This window comes from Lonchura striata, chromosome 6, assembly GCF_050655825.1.
Source record: "Lonchura striata isolate lonStrDom1 chromosome 6, ASM5065582v1, whole genome shotgun sequence".
Lineage (NCBI taxonomy): Eukaryota > Metazoa > Chordata > Aves > Passeriformes > Estrildidae > Lonchura > Lonchura striata.
This window is the reverse complement of record NC_140708.1, coordinates 22,641,423-22,669,007: the sequence shown is the minus strand read 5'-3', so window position 1 is coordinate 22,669,007 and position 27,585 is coordinate 22,641,423. Positions and strand designations below refer to the sequence as shown.

Genomic DNA, 27,585 nt, shown 5'->3' with positions numbered 1-27,585 from the left:
AATAAAATTGTATAAATTAATACATTTTCCTGATAACTTTGATGCAATTTCCTGTCACAAAGAAAGTTATCACTCAAAGCTGTAGATAAATAAAGAGCAGGAGATTTAATGTGAGTATGAGACTTAGTTATAATCCTTTCCCCTTGGGAAGTAAACTTAACAAAATGCTGTGTCAGTGCAGGAATGCAGCACTGTCCCCAGTAGGTCAGCCAGCACCCTCCACAGCTGCAGTTCCTTTTTGGTTTCCTCGGAATAAATGAGTGAGGCAGAGGAACCCAAAGAAGTGAATTGCTTAATACTACTTGCATAATATCAGTACTTTTGAGCTGATGCATGTGTGTTTCCATAAAAAGCTCAGAGACTGAGCAGGATTTCACTGGAACTGGAGCATGAGAGTTGCAGAAAGGGAATGAGTAAGTGTCTTCAGTTAAGTGGAAAAGCTTCTGTTTCAATAGGCTAATGGCCCAGAGATTTTATTTTAGCAGAAAATGCAGGCGTTCCTGGGACTGTAGGGGTAAATTTAGTTCTTACGCAGCTGCTGGCATTTGGCTCATTCAGACACTCCGAAGCCTGAGCCCTCCTTATTAGACAGTGTGTGTGCTGAGTTTCCCAGATGGGTGAAGGGCAGTGCTCCCCTGGAAGGCTTCTTCTCTTCAGATGGTAGGTTTTGTAAGTCTCCCATCCAATTGCCTCGGACAGTCTTCTGCTGTCTTCTAGGTTTTTAGGTTTTGAGGCTGCCCACATGGAGCGTCCCCTTTCCAGCTACAGGCACCATGCTCTGTATTCACACCATCTGCTCAAAAAAACCCTCTTTTTTTCTTTTCCTTTTACTGTGTGCTGGCCTGCAGGTTGATGGCCCTGCTGTGCTGGGTCATCCCTGCTTAATTTAGCCAACACAACTTCATTGGCTTCAGTGTTGCACGGTGTAAGCACCGCACAGCTGTCCCTTCCTGCACAGGGCTTCTTTAAGGTGTGTTCCTGCTTCTCCTAGCTGATTGTGTAGTAAATGTAGATTTCCATGTGCAAAAGCAAATATGTTTTTCTAGCTGACTCTTAGTGCAATTTTTTCATCTCTGTTTCTTATGCCTTAAGGTAAATTAGTGTTTTTTAAACTACCTACTACCACTTGTAGCTAGTGAAATACTTTTCTTCCGGTCACGGTGTTGGTCATGACTCAGTCAGAGTCTTTGAGCCAGCAGTGTGCCCAGATGGGAAGAAGTACATTTAGAGTGTGTTAAATCCTGTGTGCTTTTGCAGCCTCTAGCACTGTGCAAATCACAGGATTTCTTGGTCAGTGAGAAAGGGCCATCTGAGTCACTGCTGTTCACACACAACTGTGAGCAGACAGAGTGGCCCTGACAGACAGACACATAAAAGCAGGAGATGTCATACCTTGGCTTCTTCAGCTCTGAATTTTTGCAGGAAGCCCTGAAGTTCACGACTGCAGAAAATGCCCTGCTGAGCCAGGCTGTGGGAGGGTGTGGTTAACAGGGACATAGGAGGCTGGGTGCAGCGGGTGTTTCAAAGCCCAGTGTTACCAGGTGCTGGCCGTGCACTGGCACTGGAGGAGTGCAGTGACTTTAAATGTTCCCAGCACCAGCAGTGCAGAACACCAGTGGGTGCCCACGAATGATGCTGTGCCCAGGAGTGGTCTTCTCCCTAGTCCCAGGTAGCCCACTCCGGACTTGCACTTGGCTGCATCCCGTAGCATCAGGTGAGACCCTGTGTGAGACCAACGGTGCTTTCTTGACAAAATAAAATAAAATGCTCTTGGGTTACTGGTTAGGGTAGCCTGCTGCATCTCAAGAGTTTTTTGCCTTTTATTTCTGGTGCCAGGGAAAGATACCAGAAATTTGTGAGTTTTGGGAAAGAGAATGTAGATTACTGTATATGTCCTTTCTCTAGTTTTGTAGGGTTTTTCCAGAAGAAGAAGGGGAGTGGATTTTTTTTTTTTTTTTAATTAAAAAAGCATAAAGGTATGTAAATGTGGGCATTCACACATGCATGTTCTTTAATTTTTTTGTGGTATATAGTCAGTCAACATATTTGAAATTTCCTGGATAATTAGTAGGAACTTCAGAGAGTAATTTAATAAAAATATTTATTAGCACATTTATGCTTTAAAAAATTTTTGTTCTGCAGTTCAAATGCTCTTTTAAATGAAAAGTACCCTTTCCCTCAGGTGTGAATTATATTTTTTTCCCAGAGCAGTGTTTCTGTAAGGATGGCTGAATATGTTGCTTTTCTTAGACTCTATTTGTAGTGAGTGGCCTGAGCTTACAAACAAATGTTGAAATGTAACATGAATAAAACTCTCCAGAACATCACAATTTAGAGGCTTATAAGGATCTCACTCTAACCAGTGTTTTTGGCTCAGTGAGTTTAATGGCATTTGTAGGCCCTAGTTGATCATTTGCCTAAATTTCTGTGATTATTCAACACTGAGTTTGAAATGCTTCAGGCAGAATATTTTGCTGACTGCACTAATAAAAATGCAAAGATAAAATTTCATGAAAAAGCAAGCTGGTCTGTACTGATTAGATATTGCTAAATAGGTATAATATCTACAAGTGCTCTTTCAAAAGTTATTTTGTCATGTGCTTACAGCCATATAATGTTAAATGGCAATAAAAATACCCTGAACACTTTCCCAGGATCATTTGGGAAGTGATTTCTCCAATTTCTCTAGGGAACATTGTTTACCCTTATGATCCATGTAGTCAGAAATAGGTTAATAAGCAATCATGTTACATTAAGATGTAAAGAGAGGAAAAGAAGGTCAAATCCTTGAGCAATATAGAAACTACTTGAAGTATCAAGCTTTGTTTGGGCAATAGACAGTGTTGTTCTGATTCTGGTTTTAGATTCAGGAGGCCTTTGTAAGCTTGGCTAAGAGATTAATTCACTGTTTTAGCAGTATGCTTTGGTGGTGTGAGTTGAAGATAAAAGCAGCTTTGTGGACCATGTTAGATGAGCAGAGGCAGTGATCCAGGCCCGAGATGCAGCTGCCACCCTGCCCAAGGAGCAGGTGCCAAAACACGGGCTGGCACCTGCAGGGCCCTGCTGACACTGGGGAGGGGCAGCTCTTCTGAGAGGCTCTCCAGGATGCAGCCTTCCTCTTGTCTGCTGGCAGCCTGAGAAATTTCAAGTTATCAGTTGCCTAGAGGGTTTTCTAATCGGTGAATGTTTAAAATAGTCAATTGATTTGGCATATTGACATGTTTAGTGTACCATGAGAATTCCAGCAGTTGCATTAAATGCAATTACTTTGTGAAAGATTGAATGTTATTCCTTTTAATGTGTTTATAATTGCAGACTTCCTCAGTGCCTGTCTCTTTCTTTCTGCTGTTAAATACACAAAATTGTTTGAAATGGCATTTTCGCTGCGAGCTTAATGTGTACTACTTCCATTATCAAGAAAGGTGTGTATTTTTGGATCATGTCTTTTGTACTTCATATAATTTGTTCCCTGAGGGAAGGATTCATTTTTTTGTGTTGCATCACATAAAGTTGTGCATTAGGCAGGTTGTCTGGCAACAGCAAGATAAGAAGATCGGTAAAAGATGTTGGGTGCCAAATTTTGTAGTCTACTTTCTTTGTTTGAAATTGGGCACAGGGCACGTGCATATAAAAAGTGTGCAAATCAATACATTTTTAGTGAAATGTATAGAAATAAAAATTTATGCTTCCTGATTGAGGCAGCCTTTGGTCATTAAGAGGAAAACATATATATCATCTTTTAGCTCAGATGGTTAAAGAAGGAAGATGGAGGTCAGATGCCCATTTTGAAATAGCAGCTGGAGATGCAGGTTATCCATGATAGGAAGCACTTTGCAGGGTCTTTGGAAGTAAACCAAAGCCGTGCAAAAGCCAGAACAATGGTGTGTTGAACAAAGCTATGGAGAAGAGGGCCTTTTTGAAGAGAATGCTCTTCTCACCTTATCCACTATCTGGCCGGAGTCAAGAAAGAATCCAAGCATTTTATCTCTTTTGCAGTCCTAGGACCAAGCTGGCAAAGCCAGGCACAGAGCAGGACACAGCAAGTAACTGTATCTGTTCCTGCTCACTGCTGTGCCTGACAAGTTTGCATGGTATTGGACACATCCATGGAAGTTCTGAGAGCTGCTCCTCAGGCAGGCAGGAGATGGAGCCCATGGTGTTTCTGTCCACACTGGGGTGCAGACATGGGCAAGAGGTTCCTATTTAACTTCTACACTCTGCTGTGTTTGCCTTGTTCTTTGAATTTCTTCTCAGTTCTATTTCTTGTTTGTGATCTGCTAACCTCCTTGACCTGCCTCCCCAAACCACCAAGGGCCATGGCCTGTTTTTGAATTCCTAAGTTCCTTGAACTTTGTCATTGAAGCAATTTGTTCTGTTTCTTGTCGTCTCCTTTTGTTGGCTACTCGTTTCTCTTAAAGCCATATGATCTCATGGTTTTATTTCTGTGACTGATGTTTTCAGGCACAGCTGTAACTTCAGTGCCTGGAATAAAGCTTGTTCATTCTTCTATGTTTTACTTTCAGGCTTATCTTTTGCCTTCAGGTTGTTTTTCTGAGTTTGTCTCCCACTGTGTGAAGTGGCTTAATGTGACTATGAATAAACAAGTTAGAGAGCTCTCTGAGTTATCCACAGTGAACTTGCTATAGATTTTCCCTTATGAAAGATCTGAGATCTTACACTGGTTTTCTGCACTTAGTCATGGATTGCTGGTTGCTGGGAGCCAAGTGGGATTATTCAGTAACAGAAGATACTGGACTAGATGTAAGGGGCATGGTTTGGATTCCTATTTCAGTATTGATACTGTGTCTCCAGAAGAGCAAAAAAAGGAAATTACCCTTTTGCTTTCAAATGTTGAGTAAACACTGCACAAGTGTTTTCAACTTAATACTCCATAAAAGCAGAGATGCTAAGCATAGATGCTATGAATGTTTTTTGACTAGGTGCATTATGGCATTAATCTGCATTATTCTTCTAGCTCCGTAAAAAATCATTGATGAACCTTGATGATAGTTATTGCTCTTCCACAATGACCTGGTGACTACCAAAAAAATAAAGGTCATATTCAGATGATAAGATGCAAAGTACCATTTCTTACTTAAGTAATTAAATGTCAGGTTCTGTCAGCGACAAGATGTAGTGCTGACAAAGCTTTTGGAACTTAAAAATCCATTGGTTTTGACAGATGAAGGAAATAATTGCAAACAAAAGTGTTCTTCCATTTCTTTCCTCTCATTTTATCTACTTCAGACAATTAAGTGCACTTGCCAATATTATCAGCAGCAATTTCCTCTTCCCAGACTAAAAGCATATGCTCTTTTTAATATATATTGTTCACGTATAGGGTTGCAGAGCAAGATTTACAGAAATTCTTGGAAGAAGTTGTCAGGAAATCTGATACAGTCATGAAACCTGAAACAATAAGTGGGTGTGTACTACTGCATGTTTGCAGAACAGTGATGCATTCATGCTCTGGTCAATGATGGAAGAACAGCGTTTCACTTCTGATTTGCTGCTTTGCCCTGCATGGATCAGCTCCTCAGTACTTGAGCACCTCACCAGTTCAAACAGTGCCATTCTGTGTTCCATTCTCTAATTTTCCTCAGATCTAAGAATGAGAATTGCTGTATGTATGTATGAAGAGCAGTTGTTACTTATTCATTCTCTTCTGCAAAGGTTTTTATTAAGAAAAGCAACCATTTACCCAGAAGACTCTGTTAAAATTCATTGACATGGATTGTTAATAACAGTAAGTGATTTTGCTAGATATCAATCTCATGCTTAATTTGTCATTGTAAAATACAGTTGTAATGCACAAAATGAAATTAAAATGCCTTTCAGAGTCCACATAGAAAACCACAAGTTGGCAGGGCTCTAGCCAGTCTGACCTGGTTTTATTTTTGTGTCTCTTTTGGGCTGAGACATTAGTATTTGCCTTGTAGGCATCTCTGTCTGTGTCGTTGCAGTAACACCCTCCTCAAAATGAACTCTCTGCTCTTTGTTACTGAGATTTTAGATGGAGAACACCTATCTTCAGATGAAGCTCTTAACCCATGATATCATGTAAGATAATGTAACACAGAAATTGTATTGCAAAATGGGGAATATAGTGCCCTAACAGGCCACTAGTGTGTTAAAGAATTAAGACTTCAGGAAGCAAACCTGTGCTGGGTTCACACATAGACACTGGTGTCCTGAGGGCAAAGGAGTACCATCTTCTGGTGCCCTCTGTCCTCTTTTCCGAGATGGAAATAGAATAAAAGTCATCTTGCTAACCCATTGGGATCTGGCTTGCAGTTTCTTCTGCAGTTCTATGAGCAGAGATAAAAGATGGGTTTAGCATTAATCATTCTTAGGACTGGATTACATCTGTAGTCACAGTTGTAAACAGAAGGCAGTTGCACAAGCTATGAAACTGCATCCTCTGTTGTCTTCTATTTACCTGCCTTAATGACTGGAAATCAGAAATACAAAACCAAATTATTTTACTAATATATTGTTTACCTTCCATCTGGCCAAGATATTTAAGTTGTATTTCTTTTGGGTGCCCGCTTGCTGATGCTGCAGTAACGTCAGCATCTACAGCTAAGTTTGGAGAAAGGTCAGTTTGATACAATGGTGTTGTAAGGGACAAGAGCAGCTCTGGCTGCTGTGGCTCTCATGGTAGGAACTGATGTATTGGGGTTCACAGGAATTCTGGGTTTGGCTTTGTGAGTTATGTAGCTGTTGTGCTCAGTAGAAAATGGATACGTTAGGGTAGGGAAGCAAGGGCAAAATAACTTGAAATGCTGAATATATGAAAGACTGAGGCAAAAGGAAGGACAGGAGAGAGTTGTCTTCTAGATAGCTGAACTGAAAAGGCCTTGAGAGATGTCATGCAGCTGAGGAATGGTGGCAGGAGGGAAAACGAGCCAGGCAGCAAGGAGAAGGCAAAGGTGTAGAGCCCTGAAGAAAGGCAAATGTGAGCTGAAGCAACTGGAGAAGGAAGAAGGCAGCTCTGTCACACAGCTGGGAGAAGATTCAAGGGGAAGGTAGAAAAAGAAAGGAAAGCTGGGAGGAGGATTCTGGCAATTGCAAGCAAGTGGATCCAGAGGACTGGGTAGCAATTTTGCTGGTTTTAATTCATTTTTCTAGAGCCACACTAGCTGCTGGGGACCTCAGAGCAGCCAGCACTCAGGAGAAGTGACAAGTTGCAACTGTAATTTTTTTCCTACATGGGTGGGTTTGTTTGTTTGTTTTTTAAACATCTGCCAGGTGGTTCTAGTTGAGGAGGATGACTTCAAAAGGCAGGATTCCCATTATTCCATATAGAAAAACAGAATTGCTAAAGGAGCATGACACTAACAGGTGATAATTGTAGGGTCCTTAGTTGCAGATGTTACTTTTATCTTGATCTTTCATTCAAGTGCAAAGCCTAATGCTTTTGCATGAGGGAAGGAGAGCTTGTTTGGAGCTCTTTTTACCCACCAGAATATGTCTTACTGTGCAGTGGGAACATACTAGAAAGTCTCTGAAGGTTTTTATTTGTTGGAAGTGATAGTACCATGAAAGCTTAGCCTTGCCATTCCCATGTCAGTGTTAACATGTGAATAATTATAAAAGATCCCAGTACTGGTGATGGATATAGAGTGAAAAGTGAGATTTGTTTTTTGTCTTTTAAATAATTTTTATCTGTTTAATGTTTCTGTTCCTCATTAACTGTGTCTACTATTAAAAGCTACTGTAGTGAATTTCCTGTTGATGTTATGGATGTACTTGCTTTGTGTGGCTAAGAAACAGATGTTAAAAAGCACTTAAGTGCTTAGGAGTCCATTAGGAATATCACAGATTCCTAAATATACGTGTGCATGCACACTGTAGCCCTTATGGGAATACTTTTCAATTCTGATTTTTTGCTTTAAAATGGTCACTTTTTCAATAACATAACCAATTATTTGCAGTTATCTCCTAACTGAAATCTCTGATAGGTATGTTTCTAACAGTAGATGAATAAAGATAATATGTGCTTCTGTCTCTTGGAGGCTCCTGGCATCTATCAGATAAAATCAGTTCTGGGAGCAGAGGCAGAAAGACAAGTTTCTGTGGCAGCAGCTAAAAGTCTGTTTGCTCTGCATCATCTACCATGTTGTGCAAATACAGGTCTTGTCTTCCAGCCTGTGATGCTTACTGAATTTTAGCACGTCCTTTTCAATGCAGGTGCCTGTGTAAGTTCAGACATGCTCCCTTGCAAGCATCTTCTTCAGGTAGACAGGAGTTTTGGTGGGGGGCATTGAGTTAACATGAGGAAACCTCTGCTCTGTTTAATTTCATCCTTGTCTTGGTCACCTGGGGCTGGATTTGAGACTGTCACCTGTCTTGCCTCAGGGAGACTTCTCACCCAATGGTTTCACTCTCCACTATCATTTTCCCTCGTTGCATGTAGCCTTGCTCTGTTTGCTTCCCACACATCCCTAGAAGGTCAAGCACAGCCTGCTTCCCCCCACACCTCACACACAGGCAGTGGCAAGTCTTCTGCTTGCCAACTTGTGGTGGTCTCTTTTCCTCATAGCTTGAGAACATGTTCCTCTTCTCCTGTAGCTTCCTCCTGTCTCCTGTAGCTTCAATGAACTTTTTTTTTGCCCTGTTGCTATGGTTCCAGTGCCTTTGATGAAGTCAGCTAGGCTGTCTCCTATGAGTGGAGCCAGTTCTTGGCCACACAGGTTCTGGCTGTAGTCCTGTCCAACATTAGTCTTCACATAAGCATTATGTCCATATTTTTGAGGATCTTTGTTTGTCTGTGTTCCAGGAATACTGTTATCTATGTAACAAAAGCTTACAGTTATCTCAAAAATCAAACTCAGTCTTGCAGTGTACAAATCTGGCATTCTGATACTTGCTGATTTTTATTTTGGCAGTAGGTCAAAACTAGCATGTGGTGTTCCTTAACCACTTTTCCCCTTTTCGTCAGAAATACTATTTTACTGTCTTCTAGCTACTTGGATTCCTACAGGAAATTTCAGAACTGTATTTTCTTCCTCATGTTTTTAATGAAGGAAATGCAGTTTTTATCTGTCAACTGGCATAGTACCCAGGACTGCTGAGAGGCAGCTCGTGGAGTAAGAAGGGGACACCCTGCTTTTGTAAGCACATGCTAAAGTTTTATGCCTTTATGGCTTCTTTCTCATAAAAAAGATTGGAAGTTGCTGTGGAGGATGCTCTGTAGAAGAAGTATCTCAGAGCACAAGGATGTTAAAAGTTTGGGTGTAGCATCTGAATCCTCAGCCAGTCAGGCTGACTTCATGTGGGCTTTAGTCACTGAAGGGTCATTTGAGTTGTAGCAAACTGCAGACAGGACGTGTGAGACCAGTGTGCTGATCTCCCACTGTAAACAGCAGTTTACTAACAGGGAATGTACATGTCCCTGTTTGTTATAGATGTAGGACTCCTGATCTTAATTTCTGTCTGATCAGTCACTGCCCAGAAGACTAGAAGAGGGTGCTGACAATCAAAAGTGTCTCTGTTAGGTTTAATTCTCTTCAGGAATAAATGTGAAAGAGTTTGTTTCCTAAAATTCCAAGCAGAAAGATGCACTTCCAGAAGCCTTTACATAGCACAGAGACCACAGGAAGAAGTACTAACTTTGTCTTTTTGTCAGAGAGATTAAATCTCAAACCTATTGCATCCCAGCTACAAACTTAGGGGAATGTAGATCCATAACTGAATGTTACAACTTGCTCTGTTTGTACTGCTTGTTTAGGAAAAAAGTATTTTTCATTGGATTTTATTCAGAAAGGTTTTTGCAAAGCAATTTCTAGGCTCTTCCAAGTGAAGCAACTGTGTCCAGTTACAGTTACTGTGAACTGATGTTCAGAAACCAGGTATCCTTAAAGGATAAAATATCTTGCTGAAACCTATGGTTAATTTTTGAAGGAGATAAGATTGTCATCCTTGTGTCAGGGTCTGCACACTGAAAAGTGAATAACAGATGCAATCATCACTTACTTAAGTTTTGAGAATTGCAGCTTCCACATTTCCATCTTGTTTGATATTTCCAATTTAATTCCAAGTTCTGTATTAAAAGGAAGTTCCTCAGTAATTCTGCCCTGTATTCTGAAGTGACATGCATGTGGTTATTCAAATTGTTTCAACATCACTGTGTCATTTTTGTTTTTCATTAAGCAAGAGCTTTCAGCTCTAGTGGTTGGATGTTTGCCTTTAAATGTAGATGAAGCAGATCTCCATGATACTGAGAAGTGTCTTTTCCAAAATGGATGCCATCTGAGTAAAGGCCTTTACACTACCCTCAGAGAAAATAAATAATTGGTTTACTGTTTATCAGTTTGTACATATGTTGCCTATGTGATTTTCTGCAAGATAATATCTTGTTAAACAAACACAGCAATCCAGTGATTGTTGTAAATCAGGCTGATGTCAATAGAAGCAGCGTTAAAAGCCCCAGCTGTAAGACTTTCTCCATGGAATTTGATTTTTAATGGCAACTTTTAAGTAGTTTCATAAGTGTGACTTGTTGCTGCAGTGATCCTGTTCTTGCTCTTTCAGAATGAGAAGGCTTTGGGGCATTCTGTGAGCCGCTCTAGTAACATCTCAAAGGTATGTTGCTCCATATAACTCAGTCTTTGATAAATTTGGGGGTGCTTGGATTCTTTTCATTTCAAAATTGGGTGATATATGTGATGATGTGACCAGTAGAAAATGCTATTTATGCCTGTCATTGATAGCCACTCCTGAAACGTTAGAACTCTGGTGTTTTGCAGACTCTCTTTACAGGTCAAACGAAATGGAAGCTACAGTAGGTTTTCTCTTTCACACTGTCAGCCTCCTCAGCTTGATAGGAGCAAGATAGATGACAGATGCCTGAGATCTTATCTTGGGGGGAAAGTGGCTCCAAAAACATCACTCAAGTATGTTGTTTTGTAAGATAAAGGTGTGTAAGATATGTATAGCTGTGCATCCCATAATATGTGTAGGATATGTGGTCAACACCAAACTATTTTTAAGTGCCATGAGCTTATTATCAGGACATGACTATGTAAGTATTTTTAAATGTTTGATTTTACAGGGCCTGGTCAGGTAAGGCAAGCAGGATGCTCCACCCCTTCTAGTCACTCTTCAGCATAGCCAGTGGGCACATCCAAAGCATAATTGCTTTGTTATGCCATTAGGGAAAAAGTATCTTCTGTCCAAGATAACTATTGCAATACATACCCTACTTCTGCATTGCAAAGAAGATTTTTTTGGTAGCTGTGCTGGTTGAACAGTACTTTTCATGCAGTATATAAGTTTCAATTATTTGTTGCCACAGTTTTAAGTGGCTATATGTAGTTACTTCTAATGAAACACTGAGTCATTATGGCTGCAACATAATAAGTATAGTGAGTACTTCTGGATCTAGAGAATTGTTCATATCTCCAACAGAGGAGACAGTGTCTGCACATAATGTATAGCTTATGTGGGCACAGACAACTTTCACTTTGGAGCCAAAAGACAGGATTACTGGGTGTCCTAAACAGTGAGCAGGTCAACTGTGCCTGGTGCACAAGGTATTGACCAAGCTGTAGGTGTTGTTATCATGGATTGTATAAGAGATCATTTTCCATTTGGCATAGAAAAATGTGCATTCATATAAGGGGTTTTTAAATAAAAACTGTGGGAGTATAAATATTCATGTATTTTTTTAAAAATGGGGCTGTGCTTGTGCCTTTTTACCCTGGTTCTTATCATCTTAGGGTTCCTTAATTGGATTTTTAGGTTTTGTTCAACAGAGATAGTAGTTTTGCCATTAATTATCATTGTACTTTTCCCAGAGTGTCTCAAATCAGCACAAACATTTTGGCAGCAGCACTTTGGTACCCATATGAATCTGCACAGTTTATTCTTAATTCATCAAGAACTGATAGTGTGGCAGTGGGAAGGACTTTGCACTCTGGAAAGCTCTCCCTGGGAGTGCTGGCAAGTGAGACATCAATATTTACATTCATCTTGAAGTGCTGAAATGTTCAGCGTGACTGCTGTGTATTGCAAAAGCTGAAGTTCTCAAGGGGATCAAAAGTCAGTCTTGCCAGTTTAATGGAGGAGACTTTTTGGTTGCAAAGTGAGCTTCCCAGAGGTGTTGATGTTCTTATTGCTCCTGTATCATCTCTGCCTGATCCATTCTGTGCACCTTCTCCACTCGGGAGATTAAGTTCAAACAAGGGCAGAGGGTGAAAGCCCCATCAGTGAAGTCAGCCCCTGATTTGTCTGCCTGTCTGAATGCTGCCTTGTGCATCCAGGCAGTTCAGTGATAAACTGCAACAATTATTTGTGGTTGACAGGTGCTTTGCTGTTGCATGCAATTTCAAATGACAAATCAGGAAACATTATAGTAGTGCAATGCTGCATGGAAGCTTAAGTACACAGAAAATTTTTCTTTCATTGTGAGATTTAATAGGAAAGGGCTAATTTTTTTATTCAGAATACCATAGCAACCTGGCCAATAAGGCAGATTGGGTACACATTTCAAGTATGGAAATGCTTGGTTGCCTGTATAGCCCTTTCTGAAATCCACAGGACTTGTTGATCTGACACCATTTTAAGAGGAGCTTTTTAACCAAAATTGGGGTAAATCAATTACATGCTGCATTTCCAGATTTGTTGAAGTGTGTGTGTGTGTGTACAGAAGTAATGGTCATGCTTTCTGCAACTGACTGTTTCAGCTATTGTTTTTCCACCCAAATCTAGCTTACAGCACACCAACATAGCAAATCTGCTACAAATTCTTGGCACTGACACTTGATTCAAAGCTTTACTGGTGCTGATATGTCATTATGAACCCGCTGTGATTATTACTGGGTATCTTTCCACTGCTCTCATTGCACACTGCAGTTTGAGTGGAAAGGATTGAGTCAGAACTCAGCCTTTAGCCAAGAGAGGATGCTGTGTTACTTACTGTGACCAAGGAAAGCAATGCCCATAGGCTTAAAGTGATGAGGGAGGGAGGCAGACAGATGGTGCTACTGCAAATGTAATCAGCTGGTAGAGGTAGCAAGACCTTTCTGAATGTAGACCCCCAGTGTCAGGGCCAGGTGGAGCTGTCCCTTGGGAGAAAGGGGCAAAAAGGCAGATGCTAAGAGAGGCAGAAGAGATGCTAGTACATGTGGCCAAGCCAAGAAAAAGCAATCACCTGAATACTTGGCTAGGGATGGAGGCCAGAAAGAGCAGAAAAAGGAGCAGGGAATAAAATGCAGGAGAATCTTCATATGGTGTCATTAGGCTGTGTGCAGTATGTTGCACACTGGGAGATGTGGCATTCCTCCAGGCACTTCTTTGCTTTTTTGGTATATATATTTCAAACACTCCTTTTAAATCTGCTACACATGAAACATGTAAATTTCTGAAATCTTTTATATTTGTTTTGAAATTAAAAAAAAAAAATTGAAGGCAGATTTAATTTATTGAGTCATGGGACTTGAACACAGCCCATTTTCCCCAACTTGCCCTGTTCAGACACATAAACAGCACTGATGCTGATTGAAGCAACCCCAGTTGGCACAAGGGAATACAGCCCAGATCCACATCTTGGCTGTTTAACCTAAGCCAGCATTTTTTTCAAGCAGCCACTGATTGCTGCAAAGTGCCTTCATCATTCAAGCCCCACAGAGAAATAATTAAGCTTTATAGAAGCTTCATCCTCTAAATATAAAAGAAATTGACCCTAACACACAGCTAGTCACTGGGAGCAGCCAAAAGAGGGATTTTCACAGTAGTGATAATTCATGCCCTCAGTTCATAGATAAAGGAATTGTGCTTACAAGCAGATGAAATGAGGTCACTTACAAAGCTGGTCTCTAAATAGTTATTCTCAAATTAGTGGTATTGTTTACCTTTAAAGTATCTGATATATCCTGAAAGTGATGATGTGATGTCTGGAAATACCTTCAGGTCATCTGTGTGCTGTTCTTGTCATCTGATTGCTTTGGAAGGTTGATTCTACTGTAAAGGGGAAGCACTTTGTAGTCTTATTTTCATAGCCCTCCAAGGGATAAACTTTGAAAATGCTAACACTGGGATCACAGCAAAGAAATCAAAAGTGAACTCCTTAAAAAATGTAAATGCTTTGTCTTTTCTGAAGGCCTGTATAATTTTATCTTTTGAGCAGAAGCATGTTGTAAAGTATTAGATTATTCTTAGACTGAATAGTAGCCAGTGCAGACACAATTTCTGCTATGAAATTTAAAATCCATTTAGGTTGTTCATCAGCTTGGAACAGATTTTAAAAAGCATAGGAATACACACGTCCACTGTTGCCTGAAGCTTTAATGGATTCAGTGAGCATTTGTCTGTAGAAAAGTAGTCCAGTTTTTTCAGTTGCAGAACTTAGCTGTCCTGTAGCCTATCAGATGACCAAGGCTTACTGAAAAGAACTGCTCCTCAGAGGTGTTCTGTTCAGGTACATGAGCCTGGTGGTAGGGAAATACAAGTTGCTTAAAAAAACTCTTTTACTGAGTTGAAGAGTTGAAGGAAAATACATGAAAAATTGTATAGTGTGAAGATGAAAGTATAGTTTTTCCTCAAGTGCAAGAGCAAGTAATCTCATGCTGGAGCACAGTGCAGTCATGTTTGTAAGGAATGTGATAGTCTCCTTATGCTGTGATAAATTCTCTCTCCTGGGGCTGAATTCTTTCTGCATATAGGAATGAGGGCACCCCATAAAGGAACCTGCAGTGGTTTTCTTTCGTCTTTTGTTGCCTCAGTACATTCAAGGTACTTTAAGGAAGATTTTTAAAGACAAAAAGCCATATATACTTTTTTTTCTTCTCCCTGCACAACCTGTGCAGTTTTTACTGGGTTTAGTCAGCATTAATCCTGTGCTGTAGGCTGGTTGTAATATTCTTGGGGAGATTTTGAAGGGATAGATAGCCTCCTTTTTCTAATATCTTTAGCTCTGGAATCTCTAGAGAAAAGTACCTGACAGAATCCTCCTTTAGATTTCTTTAGAAATAATAAGGGAAAGCTGACTTCAACTTTGCTTCTAGTTGCTAGACATAGTTTTAATTATAGTCATATACATTATATAAAGTATGGAAGAAAGTTCTTCCAGCAGCTGACTGCTGGTTTCTATCAAATTGTTGCCAAAATTACATGGTGGAGTTGATTGTCTGTTGTAAATGTGCTGCCACAATCGTCCTGAAATTTTCAGATGCCTCTTTCCCATGTCTCCTCTGCAGTTTTATTAACCACTCTCCATTTTAATAATTTATCTTAACCCTCTCTTAAAGACACTTGATTTTAATATGCACTGGAAGTCAATATGGCATGAATCTGATAGGGAGAACTTACTGGAGAAGATCAGAAGTTGCTGATGGTTGATCCTGCCATGTTGGTACAGAAGCTTTCAAAACCAGCCTGTCAGCAGGGCTGTCTGCCCGTCCCATCCCCCAGCCTGTCCATAGGTGGCCTGTTCTGCCTATCTCAGGTGCCAGGTGTGTCCAGTTTGGTCTCGTTGCACTGCTGCCTTGGTGTGCTGGCACCACTGGAGGCCTCCTTTGGCCTCTGCTCCAGAGATGAGCTTCAGAGGCTGTGGAACTGCGGTGCACTTTAGCAAGAGCTGTCAGCCATCGTGTACATGGAACACGGTACTTGCTGAAAGTACTCAAGAGCACATAAAATAAAGGCAAGCCCATAATCAGAATGCCAGGTTGAAATTTGAGTTGTGGAGTGTTTTGTTCCTTTCTCTATTGCTAAATTTGTATTTGCCTGAAGCTCCTTGTTCTGAAGTTCCTCCCAATAAAAGACTTAAAATTGAGCTTCTTTTCACTCTGTCTGCACAGAAGAGAGTTATGTTCTATTATTAAATGTGCATAGTTCTTTGTATGTTAGTTCCAGTTCCTTAGCTGAAACTTCTAGATGTTTTATAGCACAAGTAGTAGGTTTACAGTATTATTCCTAATCATGTGGCACCTAGAACATGTGTGGAAAACCTTTGTTTGTTTCCTTTAGACTTCCAATCAGTTGAAAAATTGTATAGGAGTTCTTTCTAACTTTTTACCTTCAGTGAATAATTTAATAAAGATTTTAGGATATGACTGGCCCCATTCTTTAAAATGAGATGTAATTGCTGTTACTGAAGTGCAGCCCAGAGTGGGACAGCAGCAACTACACCCAGAAATGTCATCTCAGATAAGCAGGTTGTCTTGAAATACACCTGAGCCATTGGCATGTTCACTATGGCTCACTTCAAAGATGCCTTTATTTTCTTAGGCAGGGTGGTTTTTTTGGGGTTTTGTTGTGCAGCATGTAGTCAGAAGTATGTAATAAGGAAAGGCTGAGTTCCCTTACCAATAGATAACACTGTTCATGTGGAGGCAGAATGAGAACATATATGTGTATATATGCATGGACACCTGTATATATGCATATTAAAAAATGTGTGTGCTCCTGCTGGCAACCCTTCAGAGAACTGTAGGAATCCCAGGAATTGTTACCTTCAAAATTGCTGTGATTGTCTGAGTACCAGTGCAGAAGGTCATGCTGTGACCTCAGTGAATTGCATTAGATAGGAATGCCAATATACACAATTAACTAACTATTGACCTTTAGTACTGAGCTATTTTAGGCAACCAGTCAGACTGTACTCTGTACAGAGTAACTCACATGGCTCCAAGGCTCGTCACTGGAGGTGATGTTCCTCCATGCAAAGGGCATGACAGTGCACAGAGATTCAGCAAGTGATTATGGAGTTAGAAGGGTCAAATTCAGCTATCAAGGCTTAGGCTACATGTCACATATGAACATGGCAGAAACCTCCTTAGGAGAAAGGAGTGCTGTAAAACCTACTGCTGCTGTTGTCATAAATAGCCATTTTGGCCAAAGGTGCTGCTACCTGGGAGGCTGCTGCTGGGGCAGTAAGGGTGATGTGTACCACAAGCTACTGAGTGGAGAAGGCTTTGACTGCTTGTTTTCTCAGCCTCTTCAGAGCTTAGCCATGTGTGGGAGCAGCATTTGAGCTCCAAGAGAGCTGGACCTGCCTGTTTCATTCACCCATCACTGCCTCTTCTTGGCCATGTTCCTGTCCCGAGGCTGCCTGTATTTCATCTTTTCTGTGGCACCTCTCTGCCTGAAAGCTGCTGTGTCTAAGTCAGTAGACCCAGGTGAGCTGGGAGGACTGATCAGCAGCAGTGATGTGTAACCCTGCTTCCAGATGTGGCAGAACTTGGTACTTTGGCTTTTGGCAGCAACTTGCATTTTACTGTGCCCTTGTCAGGAGTTGTGCTTCACTGTTAGAGACTCATTGCTGTCACTGACTGACATTCCTAGGGAAGTGACTGGCATTAGAGCAATGGTTTTACCTCACTGTCCTACTCTGAGCTGCAGTACAGCTCTGTAAAGTTTAATGAGCGAAAAGCATGGGACGAAAGGAGGACAGACAGAGTGACTGGAGGCTCATTGAACCACGGCTTTTGGTGGTAGCCACAGCTTGTTTGAACCAAGGGTGGAGCATAACTTTCTCCAGTGATTTGTTGCTCCTTTTTGTGGTGCCTATCCAAGCGTGTTAATTTCTGTTCATAGTTTGGTTGCACTTTCATTATGTATGAAAATAGAGAAAAGTATCTTTTGTTCTGAAGCAGAAAGATGGGGGTAAAAGAAATGTGCCTCAGATGCTGAGTTTCTCTAAGCCACTCTAAACAGTACTGGCATCTAGAAACAGAATACTAAACTTGAAATGCAGATAAAATTCCGCAATTTCTTTTTTGTCCCAGCCTTTTGATTTCCCAATTGATGAGACTTTTAACACTCTAGGTACCAGAAAATTGGATCAAGAAACCAGTAACATGGTTTTGGAAGGGAAATTTTGGATCACTGATTCTAGTCATCTGCCATTAGACTGTCACATCATATATTCTTTTGTCCTTTTTTAGAAAAGTTCATGGCTAAACTGAAGCAGCTGAGAGATCGGATTCATTCTTAGCAGGTTACCTTCTGTGATTTGCTCATAACATAAAACCTTAGACAGATTTATTAATTGATTTGTGACTTCACTTCCAACAATATATAGCTCTGTCTCCATGGCAGAATGCAACTTGCTGTTTTACTGGTTTAATATTTTGTTTTTAGAAGACTGCTCAATATATTTTTTAAACTATTTCATTATTTTAGTTTTATTAATTTGCAGAGTGAAACAGTTTATCAGTAAATTAGTGTCAGATCTTTCATTAAATTGTCAGACTTTGAGTTAAGAAAAAGTTACTGCACAAACCCTTATAAAAGATATGATATGAAGTCAGGTGTACCTGCTTTTAGGAGAGGTTAAGCGTCAAAGAGAAAACAAATTTCCAGCAAGTACCTGAATTCACATCACTGCATGATCAGAATCCTGTGTCATTGGCATGTGCAAGTGGTATAAAATGTAAAGAACTGTCGTTTCCTGGATAAAGCCAGTAATTGATACTTGTTAATTTATTTTGTCACAGTCATTACATAGCTCAGTTTGCTTTCTGGCCCAAGGTTATTCTGCTGGGTTTTATTCTATACATGTACCCAGCTTTGGGTAAGATGGGAAATAAGTTACAATGTCTTACTAAGGGTTGAGAGGTGTGTGTCAGTCTTGGCTGAGTCTTGCCTTTGATTCCTGCAGGCCCAGCTGTAAATGGATACTTGTTTTTTCAGTGTCTGTGTACCTGAGGTGTCCTAATGTGAGGACAGATACATTGCTGTCTATAGTGCTGTTGACTAGAGAAATAAAACCTTAAAAGATGAGTTCTGTGACAAGGAAGGTTATTGTTTTATCTGTATTTGTAAAGTAGCATGTGCATGTATCTTCTCTCACAAAGAAATAAAGAGTATAATGTGTGACAAGGAACCTTGATTTTGCTATGACAGTGTAAAACTCCGTGGCAGCTTTGTTCAAATATACGATAGGGGCTTTTAATAAATTAAGTATAGAATTATAAGTCCCAAGACAGATACAGTGTGTGTTGCAACATGATCAAAGCAGTGATAGCTGAGCAGCTCTGGTGTCTGAAGCTGAAGCACAGGGCTGGGCACAGCAGGCTTCTGTGGTAGCACACCTTTTGTCACCTGAGGTCTCCCGGGTCTGGCTGTCTGCAGTTGCCTGACCCAGGTCTCTGCTGGCAGTGCTGGCTTCTGTGCAGCCCAATATGGAGAGGACATATCTGTTGTTCTGCTGACTGCGTTGTTCTTTCCTGGGTCTCAGGCTTTGCTGTGCAGATCAAAAGAGCTGTAAAGCTTTGTTTGAATTTTGAAGTGCAAACAGTGTTTGGCAGCAGTGGGTGAGCAGTGCAGCCTGTCCAGCAGCTGTGGAACATGGGAAACCCAGGTTTAAAGATTTTCTGTTATGAGGTTATTAATGCAGGTGTCCTCCCCACAAAAGTCTCCAGGGAGAGTTGAGAAGTTTGTCAAAGTGACATGGAGGATACAGCAGCAGAAAAGGTGTTTAATAACAGCCAGTGGAGTGACAGCTGAGACAATGTTCTTTCTTAGCATATTGAGGTCAGATTTGTCTATTAAGTGTTAAATATACCAAGAGCTTCACTTTATGTTTTTGAGTTAGTTCAGCTAATTTTTAATTCTTCAGTTATTTTATTTCTCACTGTGTTCTTGTTGTGACTTACAAATATGACTGCTGTCAAACCTCTTCTCCAGTATGGATCTTCCATCCTGAAATATCCTGTTCAGCTACATCCTGAGCAGGATGAAAGGCCTCAAAAAGTACACTAAGTACTTCAGGGAATGGTCTGGGTTGGCAGATGGAGCTCATGTGCATATGCTATTAAGGAATATAAGTCTTCAGGTTGTATTTGAGTCTCTGCCGGTTCTGTTTTGTGAAGAAACAGCTAGCCTCCAATCTCTTGCCATCATTTTTAGAGGAAGGATTAGCTATTCCATGGTAGCTAAATTCCAGCTAGTTTATACACACACTGACATCTAATTATTCTAATTACTGTAGCATTGCCCATTTCCTGAGCTATTGTTCTGTGCAATGTTTGACAGCTGGCAGGTTCCACTCCAGAGATGTCTGCATTTGACCTTGGGGTAAAACATTTCTGTTCTGATCACTGCTTCTCCAGGGTTGAGACTATGTGATCTTTTTTCACATTTAACAGGAAAGTCACTTTCTTACAACGAGCCCTTGAGTATCTGCTGTGGAGGGTATCTGACTCCATGTGCTGTGTTTCACCCTGAAGGTGATTGCTCTGCATCCTGACTCCTGACTTGAGGTTTTTTTTATTTGTTTGTTTTAATTTCACTGCAGGCTGGAAGTCCAACCTCTGTGTCTGCCCCTCACAGCTTCTCTCGGACTTCTGTTACACCATCCAACCAAGACATCTGCAGGTAAAGTGTGCCATTTGCGTGGCTACAGTGAGGCTCAGGCGAGGTTCAAATTAAGGAAAAACAAAACTGAAAAAGCATGTTTATGGGGAAGTAAGTGATGCGGGGTTCCCATTTGGAGCATACCGTTTGTTTGACTCAACTGCTGTCTAACACTGCTTTGTTAAATCCTACTGACTGTTTGGCCCTGCTATGTTTGCCATTCCCACACTAGCTGTAATTCTCATTTCTTCACTTTTAATTATATATGTTCTCTTTTTTAATTGTTTTTTTTTACTTTATGTGCTTTTATTCCACTATTCTGCATGCAGTTCCAGTGCAGTGTTTTCTGAGTGTTGTCATCACAGTCCAGTGCAGTCTGCTGTTGTCTTGAAAAATCCGCACTGCCAGAGCCCTATGACACAAGGGGTCACTGTGACAGTAATCTGTCAGGACACGTTACACGCAGCAAAGAGAAACTCCCGTGGGCAGGATCGGGGCCAGGCACTCAGGTCTGCTAAGAACGTAAAGCCCACCCGCACCCTGAAATTCTCCAAGTCCCTCAATGACGTGGACCAGAAGGCGCAGAGCACCAGCGAGTGCTTTGATTATGTGGAGCGGACACGCTCAGAAGGCAAACTGACCCTGAATCAAGAGCAGTGTTTAAGGATTAACAAATTTCATCTTAAAGAGAGGAAACCGCTGAATCTCAGGCCTCTTTCTTTTAGCAATTCTAAGCACTCCTATATCCCTTCCCTTTCCAACTACTCAAGTGCATCGGGAGGAGCAGAGAACCACAGCGCTGTACATATCCCCCTGCTGGAGGACAAGGTGGACCATGACTCCTCAAGGAGCAAAAAACTGTTGCGGTACCTTTTTTCCTTCTCCCACACCTCCAGCATCAGCAGCCTGCATAAATTTCATGAACTGGAGAGCTATTCCAGTCACTTCCAAGCTGACAAATCCTCCAGCATGCTGGTGGAAAGCACAGACTTCTGCTCTGATGATATGGGAGATGATGACGTCTTTGAGGACAACACCTCAGTGAAACTCAAAACAAAAGAGCAGCGGGCACCACTCTGTTCAGTTGAGAAGGACAGTGACCTTGACTGCCCTTCCCCCCTCTCAGAAAAGTTACCCCCTCTCTCCCCTGTGTCCACATCAGGGGATACCTGCAGGTTGGTTTACCAGAGAACCACCTACCTTGTTAACCCTCCCATGTGTGGTGGTGACTATTCTGCTTTCCCCTGCCTTTGTGCTGTTTCTGTCTCTTCTTTTACCCTGTCATCTTGCTAATACAGTATGTATGATTTGAAGCATGCAGCCTTTTCTCTGTGGTCATGCACCCCTCTGATGCACTTAACAAGGCTACTAAGCAAAATAACTACCTTTGGAGTCAAAGAAATTCTTCTAAAATGTATTTCAGGTCTGGGGTTCTGAGATACTTTATCAGTGCCCAAACTGGGAATACTATGAGAGATTCAGCTACACATCATAAAGGTCAAGCTGAATATGTCTTAGCTTTTAATGAGCAATGTGTTGTCCTGATAGCACTGCTAGTTTGGTCAGAGGCAGGGAATCAGGAGGAAAACAGACTGCTTGAAAATTGCATGTGAGATCAGATCAATATAGCTTTAGATTTCCCCCCCCAAGTTTGTATCCCACCACACGTTTTTCTTTGTTAAGGGCTTCCTGGTTGTCTTGGTCAAAGGGTATCTGAGCATTGGCTGTTAGTGGTAGGCCTGTATGAGGTCCATAGTGTGAGGTTCAAAAATGATGGGTGTCCTTATTCCAGCTACAAAGGATTATTCATGTGCACAGGTGTTAGGAACAACAAGATCTGGACTGTCTTCACAGTGACTTGTCTACTGGTCTGCCCTATCCCACATCAAAAATGTGCTTGAGGAGCAGGAGTCATCAAGTTCAGGATCAAATGTCTAATCCCTCTACCTAGCATTTTATTATCCTAGTCTTTCTCCTCCCTAACAGCACTTCCTCAAGCTGGCTTTGTTATTACTCTCCAATATTATTTCCCCCCTCATTACCACCATATCTAGTTCTGTACTGGCTTACCATCAATAAGATGCTGTTGTAATCCACCCACGCCTTCATTTCCACATGCCAGCTATCAGCAAGGTCACAAGAGGCAAGATGCTACACATCAGTAAGAGATTTCAGTAATAGACAGGGATGGCAGCAAGCCAGAATGTGCTTCACATATGCTTGGTAACTTGTATTCATTCCCTGAGCTCCTCACCATCCCCCTTTCAATTCATGACCTCTTCCACATGGTTAGAAGGACTTCACAATGCTTGATGCTACCCAGGGGTTGTGTATAAATTGAATCTGGAAATCAAATGTTAACAGCTGGTAGTAACTCATTATCAGATGTCTTTGCTGTTTGCACAATTAGGCTGTGAGAAAAATAGGGAATTTTGCAGAGCTAATGCTTCCTTAGCAACTCTTACTACGTCAGATTTGGAGAAGCAAAACCATTTAGACTAAGTGTGTTTTGGGGTTCAGATTCAGTGCTGTAGTTTTGCATTGTGAATCTGTCTCTTAGGAGTTTGTATTGAAATTAATCACTTGTGTAAAATCCAGGCTGTCTAAATTAGGTGTTCATGATCCTGGGGTGGACTGTTTCACCACTGGTATTGGAATTTTGTTATATCTTCTATTTCAAACTGTAGTACATGAGTAGCTGTACCTCTCTGCACATATTTTGTCCTGGGAAGTGCTGTCTGATCTGTTTAAATGCTACTTGCAGTTAAGTGCTATTGGTCTGGGTGAAACATTGTCATTTCTTGCTCCGTTTTTTCTTTCAGGTACTGCATTTCTGTCAGGCTCTATGTGTGTGCATCATCTGTGAGAAAGCAGCTCTCTAGTTAGCTGTGCCTGTGCTTAATTATTTTGTGCCTGTGTATGTGCTTGTGCTGCAATTGAATTGTTTAGTTTTAGCTCCTTTGTGGAACACATTCCTTTGATTTATATGTCTCGGGATCCTCAGTGAACATCCATGTGTGATCACAGATACTAGATGGCTCTTCCACATCCTTTCTGCTTCCTCTTCTCCTAATGAGCAGCTTTGCTTCTGATTCAGGATATGTCACTGTGAAGGAGATGATGAGAGCCCTTTGATTACCCCCTGTCACTGCACGGGAAGTCTTCATTTTGTGCACCAGGCCTGCCTGCAGCAATGGATCAAGAGCTCGGATACACGATGCTGTGAACTGTGCAAGTATGAGTTCATCATGGAGACAAAACTGAAGCCTTTGAGAAAGGTAGGCACAGGACCTGCTTCCCCAAGGACATGCTTTGTTAAACAGATCCACTCTGGAAGAGGCTGTCCCATGAGCCTGCAGCACCCACCATGTATTTATTAATGGTTTTGTGGCTCCTTAGTAAGTCTGGTCAGTCTTGTATAGGTACAAAAGGACTTGAATTAACACTTGCCCTGACAAATTCATCACTGGAATCCAGCTCTGATAACAGCTGTTACAGCCCAGCAGCTCTCTTTGTGTGTGTGTGTGTGTGTATATATATATATATATATATATATATATATATATATATATATATATATATATATATGCGCATATATCCATGCAACAATCTGATATTTTTCTTTCAATTTTAGTGCACAAAACTCTACAGTTACCAATATTTTTTTAATGGCGAGCTTTGTATTACTGTTAGCTGCTTTACTTTGTGGCTCTAAGATCCGTATGGCTTTTAAGTTCTCTTCAAAATATGAGCGTTTCATATTAAATTTACTTTACATCACATTTCTTGGATGTAATTTAGTTAAAATTTGTAGCTTTCCCTTTCTCTTTAAAGGATCAAACTTACTTAGTGAAAATAATACATTATAAGTAGAAGGTGGTTCCCTGTTAAATGAGTTTTCATTTTCACCTTTTCGTAGGCTGTGAGTGACTAGAACCTGTATTTTCGTTTAATAGATAAGTATATTTCATAAATCTAGTGACTTAAAGTATAGGTGCTAAGATCAGTTTTGTGCTTCTATCCTCATTTTGTTTTCCCACATCCTCTGAGCTTTCAATGTCAGTTGTCCTGACATTAGGATTTTGAGATGGAAATCACTGGTATTCTTAGCACAGACAAGTCTTGCCATATCTGCCAAAGTGGAAAAGTTTGATAATGATAACCTTAGTCTGGAACTAGAATAAATGAGAAACATTAAATTCAGTTATGATGAGCCTAAATCATGTAGGGTGATAAGTTTGGACTGCAGCTATCTAAAAACTGTTATGAGAACTAGTCCAAATCCTAGAAGTGACTTCTAACAGAAAATAGAGCAGATTTCAAACACTTCTTATTTTTTCAGAGAGTTGTACTGTCTGCAAAGTGGATAGCTTAGCATGTCCAGTGGATAGGATGTCCTTTGTGTATGACTGTGGTGGATCATTGCCTTCTAGAACTGCTGCTTTTGGCTTGGTATCCCCTTGGCACAGAGTGTAGCTGTTTCTGAGCTGCACTATTGGTCATCATAAGCTCTTGTGTCTGCACAGACCATACTTTGCACAGCCCAACTATAGGGCAGGAAAGGAGTTACCCTAGAGAATCCAAAGAAGAGTTGCTATTGTTGTCAGTTGACTGCTGTTTTTTTTCTGTGCTTACTCTGCCTGAAGTGGGTGGTGAACATTTTCTGAATATTTGTGCCCTGTGGGAAAAAAAAAAAATGTGCACCTTCAGAAATGAGTCACTCAACATCATTAGTTGTATCTGAACAGGTCATCTGTGGGAAGCAGACAAGTTGCCAGAAGGTAGGGATAGAACCATAAATAGAAGGAGTTTGCCTCTCAAATATATATAAAGAGTCCTTTTAGATGTTCAGCTGCAGTAAAAAGATAAGATGCCTCTGTATCTTCAACTCAGCCCTTATGTAACCTTTCAGTCAGGAGAAAACAGCCTGGAATTGGTAAGTATGATCAGGATGGGACAAATAATAAGGGCTTCTCCTTCTCTGTAGGGTAGAAATGGAATTAAACTTCCATGGCATCTAAAGGTTGTAGTGCAGTGTTGGACTGTTCTAACACTAACATACTAAGGGAAGAGGGTGAGAACAAAATTTGGCTCAAATTAAGATGAGGGCAGACAAGAGAGAGATGTTTGATTTTAAGATTTCAGTGGAAAAAAGAGACATTAAATCTAAACTTTCTGCTGGGCTTTTTGTTTTTTGTTGTTTGTTTTAACAACACTTGAAAAAAGTCCTGAACTGCTGGTTATTTTAAGTGGGAAATGGCAAATGCTGTGTCATCAGAATAATACAGCAGGGGCCTACAGACTTGAGTTTCCTCAAAGTTTCCTGCTAGTGTGCAATTTGCAGAATATTTTCTGTTTTGCTTTGCAGTCATCTCTCTTGAAGCAGTGAGGTGGTGCAAGCTGGTTTTGTGACTATGAAGCCAGCAGTTCACAGGAGGTATTGTCCAGCAGAGGAGCCCAAGCTGTGGCACAGAAAAGAGAACTGTAAATTAGTCAAAGCACAGGTCCTCCTGGCTCTGCAAAAGCATTTGCAAATAGATTTAACATGGTTGCTTTTTGGCAAAATAATTTGATTAATTTGTACTTTCTATCAATAGGCAACACCTTTTTATAGAAGCAAAAGAAATTTTCTATTTAAAATACAACATGCAAAGGGAATGTTTTGTTCAATCTTTTGATTGAAAAAATACAGCTTTCTAGTACAGTAAGTCTAGCATGTCATTCATGGAAGTACTCAATTCTTCTGCCATGATGAGGTTTGGATGCCCACATAACTGGAAATGTGGCTTGGGCTGGACAAAGTGATGTGTCTGTTGGCAGCACAGAGATGATCACAGAGTCTCTGTCTCATGTTTCAACCATTCTCGTTTTTGTGGCGGTGGAAGCAGTAATTCAACATAATGGATGATTTCAATCATACCATTAAGGTCATCCTTACACCCTTTCACATCATGCCTCCTTTTTGAAGTCCCCTTTTTCTACAAATTATACTATGAGACATCAAATGCACCTTTTTATGCATGAGATGTTTGTATGTCCCAACATGTATTTTGTGGAAGTGTGAGAACAGCCTGTCATAACTCTCTTCCAAGTAGATATGCTGACGAATATGTGTCCCACATGCAAAAACTTTCATCATATATATAGACAAAATTACAGAAAAGAAATTTAAAACACAGCTTCTGGGTATCCCAGGTATGTTTTGCATATTAAAAGCATCTATAATAATTGTCTGGTTTCCTTGTATCTTTCTGAAAGTACATTGGCCTGGTTTTGTGGTTTTGTTTGGGCTATATGAGCTTTATTGTTAGATGCAGATCTGGGGATTTAATTTGCTGCATCCTCTCACTCTAGAAAAGCTGTCACCCCCATTCTACTGTATATTCTTAGGGCATATGTATTTAAGTGCACTTGAAACACTGAAAATAAAGTGTGAGTGTCGCTGCTATAAGTGGTGTTAAGTACAAGTGAAGATTGAATGAAGTCCCCAGAGGCAGGAGGTGAGAACTGAACATCCATGGGACTCTGAGTGCCCACCATGAGGTGTTTGTCTTTACACAACCTGGTCAGTTGATCCATGTGCCACTTCCACTGTTCTGTTGAACACTTCCCTGAGCAAGGGTAGCCCCTCCCAGGGGAGATGCTCAGCTGCAGCTGTGGGTACCTGCTGTCAAGTGGGGAGCAGGGGAAGGAGCAGCACTGTTGGAGCCCTCTGTGCTGGAGCTGCCCTGTGTGGGTAAGCAGGGTGTGATGACACTGTTCTGAGGTGCTGGGTGGGAGCTGAGTCCCCTGTGGCACCAGGATGGCTCCTGTCACAGCAGGGTGAGCTGCCAGCCATCACACACATGCTGTGACCAATGCAGTGATGCCATCTGACTTTAAAAACCCTTGTTAGGAGGAAACTGGTCTCCTGTCTGGTTTTTGTTCTTATCAGCATTCTCTTTTCATACTCTCTAGTAATGACAATAAACTCCTAATCTCTTGCTCTGGTTCTTCCTGTTTTTTTGCCAGTGGGAGAAACTGCAGATGACAGCCAGCGAGAGGAGGAAGATCATGTGCTCTGTAACATTCCATATCATTGCCATCACCTGCGTTGTGTGGTCTCTCTATGTCCTGATAGACAGGACTGCTGAAGAGATTAAACAGGGACAAACTACCGGTATGTTATTTGCTTATCTTCGCTTATTCTCTTAGAATAATTATTTATCCTGATTGGAGAGAGGGTATGAGACATAAAGTGTTAAATGTAAACTAGTCAGCTTTACCCTCATATTGGGTTGG

General features: G+C 40.9%; 1 protein-coding gene across 5 annotated transcripts in view; it reads left to right on the top strand.

The window, feature by feature from the left end:
* Positions 1-27,585, top strand: part of MARCHF8 (membrane associated ring-CH-type finger 8) — an 85,504-nt gene that overhangs the window by 54,581 nt on the left and 3,338 nt on the right. For 4 of the 5 annotated variants that reach the window (XM_077784611.2, XM_085582482.1, XM_085582483.1 and 1 more), the window contains exons 3-7: positions 10,537-10,587; positions 20,246-20,325; positions 20,634-21,479; positions 23,402-23,582; positions 27,316-27,463. In XM_077784611.2, coding sequence (XP_077640737.1) covers positions 10,537-10,587; positions 20,246-20,325; positions 20,634-21,479; positions 23,402-23,582; positions 27,316-27,463 — 1,306 coding nt within the window. The remainder of the gene's footprint in view (positions 1-10,536; positions 10,588-20,245; positions 20,326-20,633; positions 21,480-23,401; positions 23,583-27,315; positions 27,464-27,585) is intronic. The other variant, XM_085582484.1, reaches the window with a different exon arrangement.